Source organism: Ptychodera flava, unplaced genomic scaffold (genome assembly GCF_041260155.1).
Source record: "Ptychodera flava strain L36383 unplaced genomic scaffold, AS_Pfla_20210202 Scaffold_76__1_contigs__length_567409_pilon, whole genome shotgun sequence".
NCBI classification, from domain to species: domain Eukaryota; kingdom Metazoa; phylum Hemichordata; class Enteropneusta; family Ptychoderidae; genus Ptychodera; species Ptychodera flava.
In genome coordinates, this window is record NW_027248398.1 from 148073 (window position 1) to 155309 (window position 7237).

At 37.0% G+C, this 7237-nt stretch overlaps 1 protein-coding gene across 1 annotated transcript; it reads left to right on the forward strand.

Annotated features, from left to right (window-relative positions):
- The first annotated feature begins 5334 nt into the window (after nt 1-5334).
- Nucleotides 5335-6255, forward strand: LOC139128887 (myosin-J heavy chain-like). The gene has a single exon (XM_070694584.1). The coding sequence runs from the start codon at nt 5335-5337 to the stop codon at nt 6253-6255; it is 921 nt and encodes a 306-aa protein (XP_070550685.1).
- Nucleotides 6256-7237: the final 982 nt, after the last annotated feature.

Below are 7237 nucleotides of genomic sequence, written 5' to 3' on the forward strand. Positions count from 1 at the left end.
AAGACTTTCATATCCAAAAGTTGTCAAGTTGAATATAGTTCCAGTTCACTTTCAGTCCAGTGATGACTATGCGGCCCACGACGTCATCGGCGAGTTACCATTGAATCCTATGGAGCGCGCGACGTTCGATATGCGAGGCATGTAATAATAATGTTATTGTTGTTGTTGTTGTTGATGATGATGATGGTGGTGGTTGTTGTGGTGGTGGTAGTTGTGGAAATGGTGATGATGATAATGACGATGGCACAAGGGGGCAGAATATTTCTTCATTGGCAGCATACAATTGCTTGTTTTGTTACAAATGTCTTTCCCTCATATTGCTCTCTGTATAACCTACGGATTGGTTGTGTCTGCTAACCGCATTTAAACAAGCTGAAAATATAAACACGTTCATCCTTGGACCACATCGCAAAACTACAATAACGCTTGACATGCAATTGTGTATGGAAATAAAAAGCTTGAAATGACAAGTGATGACTGCAAAGATAAGTGGGTTCTTCGCAAAGGAGACTGCAAACTGTAATGACTGCTCTTAGGACAGGATAAAAATGATTGAGGATGTGGCATTGATGAGGCATGGATAGAGGCAGGCTTGTTTGGTCCTACTACAGTTTGACAAATTTTACAATGTAAGCAAATGAAAAGAATGTGTCACTGTAAGGCTGAAGAATATAATTGTCAGAACTATTCAGTCCTATAAGTGAAATTTTTGTTGCTGATTTTGATAATGAATAACAAGTTAGGTATGAAAATCTTAGTTGCCGTACGATCGTATTACTTTTTATAGCTAAACTTTAGTCAGATTAGAGATGATGGCATTATAAGTCATTGACCTTTGACAGGAAATGTTAGACATCTTACTTCCCGAGCCTGTTGTATAAGATTTATGAATCTGAAATTGTATACAAGATAATAATTGTGATATTGAAGATATGAAAGGCCTTTCTACAAAAATTAGAAAGAAATTAATAATGACTTTTAATTGACCTTTGGTAAAGTATTTCTATACATTTTAATGCAATAACTGGTTTTTTTCAATAAAACCTCAACGTTAAAGATTAAAAGGAATAATCCATATCAAAATGCATGTTTTCAAAATAAAACTTTGTTGGAAACTGGGCATAAAATCTTTTCGTGACTAAGAATAACCGATTTTTGTTGATTTTGATGACTTTGAAATGACCTTCAGAGTAATTGTTGTAAGAAAATATGCCAACAAATTTGTGATAAACTTGGCCATTAAGTAAATCGATGAGCTAGGTTGGCAAAAACCTTAACTCAAGACATATGAAATGACAATTGACCCCGGACTAAAATACTACACACCTGACATCACTTCTTGGTTTTTTGGCCAGAGGTCCATGTATCTTTCTTTCATGAATTTGACTTTGTTTGTGTACCGTCTATTTACTGTCTGTTCTGTGCTGTTTTGTGTCAATGTTTACAACTATTGTCTTACAAATTCTGACATAGTGTTATTGGATTATGGATTGGTATGATTGCGATCATTTTTCAGCAAGCATGCCCATTAATTGTGTCCATTACATTATACAATAGAAAACAGGTAAAATGAAATCCTGCTGTGGTTTCACGTAAGGCATTAGTTTGAATTCACTGAACATCATCATAAGCCACATTTCCATGCTATACTGCTCCAAAGTCTCAAAATGTATAATTGATCTACTCCACACTGTCATTTTCGCAGTGGCCTTTAAAGAAAATAATTTGGTAAATACTGGCATTTAAGTTTATATTTGACATTCATGTATGTAAATATTTTTACTTTCCTTTTACATTACATGCGATACAGTTCGTGATATTTCACTGCTTGTTAGGATTTAAATGACATAAATAATATTTTATCATATACCTACATTCACGTGCCTGTGTAAAGCTATGGGAGAAAACGCCATCAAAACCGTGCATTTTTTTACGTATCACGCCCAAATATGGGCAATCGCGCGCATTTCTGAACTATCTCGATTCTGGTTACTACGCGCGTTGCTATCCGCAGACGTTCTATTTCTACACAAAGCCAGCGCGAGATTAGAAAACGTCTGCTCGCTCAGATCGTAGTTGCGTGTGGTGACAGTGGAGCCGTGCAGATGACATCGGCGTTTATTTCTAAATTCTAGTGAAATCCTGTGTATACTAAGTGCGTGCCTGTTCAGTATAAATTACAAGAAACTGACATCACGCTTTTGTCCTTCTTACACCTCGATTTCAGCCTGGATCTCTGTTGGTCACGTATAGTACGATGTTGCTTTGCGCGTTCTAGAATTCTGCAGGTAAACAAATGACGTCATTTGTATGTCAGTCCGCGCCGGGAGCAGCCATCGCTTTTCTGAAAAATTGACACAAATGGCGATGAATTTTTGATATCGCACGCATTTTTATCGTCTAAACAATGTTGAATATTATGTAAATTACATATTTATCATTCCATAAGATAGATGATAAAACCTTTACGGCCCTGATACGGTTTTTGCGGCCCTTGGTCGTACGGCTTACGGGCCCTCGCACGCTCGGGCCCTTCGGCCTTTACCTTGGACCGTAAAAGCCGTATCAGGGCCGTAAAGATTATTATGTGACCCCGACAAAGTTCTAACAGGTTTCAATTCACCTAATTTGTTTTTCAAAAGTGTTAGCCTTAGAAGCAAACTACAGTAGGTCTTTGTTGATAAAATGAGAAAGCATAATTAGCAACCAACCTGGCACAGTTACAAGTAGCAGATCATTGTAGACAGTGAAAAACTCAGTTATATAAAAGTAAAGCCTTGAAAGATCCACTATGTCAATTCAACAATAATATTTAGGTGTATATATAACTTGCTAATCATTATTGACTTGCAATGAAGAAATTAGTCAACTGAATTTATTAGAAAGTCTCATTTGACACTGTGACTGTTGGAGGGAATTGGACAGATAACATATCAAAATAAAGCAGAATGTGTATAACATGTTTTGATTTGAAAAGTCAGCAAAAGCTAGGCACTTTTTCAACGAAATTTATTCTGCCAATTGTAAATTGCCATGGGAGGAAAGGGAATAGTTTTAAAAAGGTCCATTCTGTGCCTAGAAAATTGTAAATTCTACCTAAATTCTACCCCTATTGAATTAATTCATTGCCATTGTTACAAAGATTTATTTATTTATTTATTTATTTATTTATTTATTTATTTATTTATTTATTTATTAGACAATTTACTTACTAAATTAAACCTTCAATTGAAAACATTAGGCTATGACATCTCCTTTATTCTCTGAGAGATTAGAACAAACTCGATTCACGTGATCGATGCCCCTACATTTAAGCAGTACTATCTTTTACCATTAGGGCAACTGAGAACTGATGTGAAGTATTTCGTGATAAACATGTCTGAAGTTTATAAGGAATAATCTAAGCAAACTAGGCTTGGGAGCAAAGTCGGAAGGTATTTAATCAAAGTTTACAAAATATCCTAGTACAACCCATTTATGACCAACAAAGAAGTTACACAAATCCTTTATTATCTGTTTACAAATATGGTTTATCATTATCAGTCACATTCAGAAATGTAATCTTTTCTGCCTCCATGGTCAGTTGCTTTGAATGGACGCTAGTCTTCTTCTACTCAAAAACACTAAATACTCGGCGAGTTGTTCCCACAAATATAGCAGGTAACAAAATAATAAAATCATCTCTGAATTCAGTTGTGAAAGAATAGAATTTCTTATCATATTTCAAGTGTTTTCTCATTCAAACATGAAAACAAGCTTTAGCTGAATGAAAACAAATCAAAACACAAGGCTTTGATCGGGAAATATTCTGAAACGTGCTGCGTTGGCATATGCTTAGGCACCATTACTGCCAAATACTAAGGCTACAAATCATAGAAAGTGAGGCACAAGACGCCCTAACCCAGTCCAACAACGAAGGCTGTCCAAGCTCACAACCTTACTCTATGTAACAAAAGGTTGTTCAGTAAACCTATTTTGAATCACTGAAAACTAATTATTTTACAGAATTCTGTGCAAAAAGTGCAGAATGCGTCTTTCGGTGAATAGAAATTACAAATGCACCTTGAATACCTGCTTTTGTGAGACCAACTTTGCGATCGCTGCACGACATGAACACAGGCTCGCCGCCATTGAAAACCTTAGGGTCGGACATCTTGTTGGTAATTGGTGCAAAGCATGGAAAGTTAAACTAAATCTTAAAAAATGTTTTGTTATTTCATTCTCCAACAAGCGTATTCCAGTTCATTCCAATTATAAGCTTTATAAGCAATCAATCACACGTGTTGATGTCATCAAGGATCTTGGTGTTTATTTCTCCAAAAATCTAAGCTTTGTACATCACATCAATTGCACAATCAAAAGAGCACATCAATTGGTCGGTTTTATTAAACGGACTTGCTGCGACTTCACTAATACCACTGCCATCAAAAGTATTTACATTGCACTTGTTAGGAGTATCCTTGAGTATTGTTCAGTAGTGTGGTCTCCACACCAGAAGTCGTACATTGACAAAATTGAACGAGTTCAGAAGAAATTTATTAAATTTCTTTGTTTTAAGGAGGGTGTGGAGTACAATGTTGATAATTATTTTACATTATGTTCTTATTTTAAACTTTCGCCTCTTTTTATTCGTCGTCAAGTTTTAGATCTTTGTTTTATTCACAAGTGAGTCAATTTCATTACCGATTGTCCTTCACTTTCTTTGTGCCCCCAAGGCGTCTCAGGTCTTCTGACCTTTTCCGGATTCCAAATCACCGCGTTAACCTGTCTAAATATTGTTTTTCGTCTCGGGCAATGTCACTTTTAAATAGTGTCTATCGTTTTGATATTGATTTGTTTACCAGTCTTAGTGCTTTTAAAACACAAGTGTCATCTGTTTTATTATCTCTTGCTGATAGTCATTTTACTACCGAGAGTTTTTGATGTTTGTCAGTCTCTGTTGTTACTTGTTTAGTGCCTTTTTTTAAATTAGTTTCTGCATGTTGTAATTTGTCTTTTTCATGTTTTAATTTTTCTCTGTTTGCATCCAGTTATTGGGCTATGCCTGTTGGATGTCAGAATGAATAAATAAATAAATAAATAAATAAATATATGAGGAGGGCGCTGTTGTACGTAGTTGTGTACGCACCGGGTGTTATATCTGTCTCCAAAGAACTGTACTTTTTTCACCAATATTCAGTTGAAGTTCGGTTCTGAAGGTTTTTATTGGCTTCAGTATCCTTCCTGGGCCACGTTTGGATGACTATGGGCGTCGCATTAATGGTATGGCGTCAACGAATTGGTTGTTTCACTCAACCATTGCAAGGAAGGCCGCATGGTGGTCGCCATATTGGAATGGACAAGGTACCCGTAAGCGCCTTTGTTCGCGTGCTGTTGTTTCTCATCTTGCTGACATGTGGGGATATTGAGAGCAATCCCGGTCCATCTAACAGAGAAAAGCAAGAACAAGGTGCAGCTCCAAGAACCATACAGAGTAAATTAACGGACAGTACATTTGCCAGTAATAGCCCGGAAGGTTCGCCAGTGCGCACTCAACCCATCTGTACAGAGAGTGACGCCATTGTTCATCAGCTGAAGACCTTCATTGACAGCAAAATTTCGTCCCTTCATCATTCAATTGAAGAAAGATTCTCCGAACTTGAAGAAAAGGCAGAAAAGAGGGCAGATGAGTTGAAACAAGGACTTAAAGGAGTTGAAAAAGAACTTGTTGAAGCCAATCGGCGAATAACGGAATTGGAGGCAGAAAACATGGAACTTAAGAAGAAAATGGACAAAATGGAATCACAACAAGACTACACCAACGGTCAGTTGCGCAGGAATAACTTGATTTTTCACGGAATTGAACAAAGTAACAACGAATCCTGGGAAGAGTCTGAAAAGAAAGTGCGCGACTTCGTTTCACGGGAACTAGACACAGTAGTAGGTGAGACTATCGAGATAGAAAGAGCGCACAGATTGACCAAAGCCCGTAATAATCCACAGCCGATCGTTGTCAAGTTTAATAAATATAAAGAGAGAGAAAGAATTCTCCGGGAGAGCAGAAACCTGCCCAGAGAAAGTCCGTTTAAGGTGACTGAAGATCTTCCCCCGCTCGTGCGCGAGAAGCGAAGAAAGTTGGGTGTGTTTCTCCAAGCAGCGAGGCAGGACAACAAGAGAGCGTCATTACGGTACGACAAACTCATAATTGAAGACGACGTGTTCGTGTTTGACCAGACCAAAGAACCTCCGCAGTTGAAGAAAATCGGGAACAGATAGGGGCATGGCCAAGGTCCTTACAATCGTAACTCAACAACACAAAGAACTCAATCTAAACCCGGTAAGACAAGCTCTGACCAGTACACAGTATTACAGAACAATGTCACCGAAGAGACAGTACCGGTATATTCATCAGATGATAATTTGTCGTGTATCCTTTGGAACATTAATGGTATGAAAAACAAATGGAGTAATAACAACCTTTTAATGTATTTACAGCAATATGATCTTGTTTTCTTGACAGAAACATGGATGTCAGTCGATGATAAATATTCACTAAAAGGTTATGAAAGTTTTCATGTTAGTCGAAGCAAAAAGAAACATTTTGGCAGACTTTCTGGAGGTATTAGTGTTTATTATCGAAACAAATATAGTAATAATATCCAAATTATGGAAAGTGAGTTTACCAAAGATATTATATGGGTAATGTGTACCGTAAATGAACTCAAAATTTGTATTGGAGTTGTGTATTTTTCACCCCAAGGTTCTAGTTCCTATGCAAATGATCACAATTTTTTTTACCTCGAACGAGAATTTGTTACACTTTCCCAGATTGTAAATTCATTATCTGTGGCGATTTCAACGCAAGAACTGCTACTGATCTTGACTACATTCAATGTGATAGAGCAGAATTTCTTCCCCTCAGTGGTGATTATGTATCAGATAACAACATTCCAAATAGATCGTCCATGGATCATACAGTGAATTCATATGGTCACCTTTTACTTGACTTCTGTAAACATACAGGACTGAGAATTGTCAATGGCAGGTTACATAATGACCAAGGAAAAGGGTATTCAAGGAACAAGTTGGAAGTGTTATTGACTATTTACTTGCAAAATATGAAGATTTTGAGATGTTTTGTGATTTTACTGTGTGTGATCGTCCAGAGTCTGACCACTTTCCCATTCTGTTTAACATTAAGTTACCAGTATTTTCACAAAGTGTCTCTGAGGAGGGTGAAACTGAGCAGGTTTCCATT

What these genes read in the sequence shown, in the direction of transcription:
- LOC139128887 (XM_070694584.1), top strand. Translation starts at nt 5,335, where the DNA reads ATGGACAAGGTACCCGTAAGCGCCTTTGTTCGCGTGCTGTTGTTTCTC.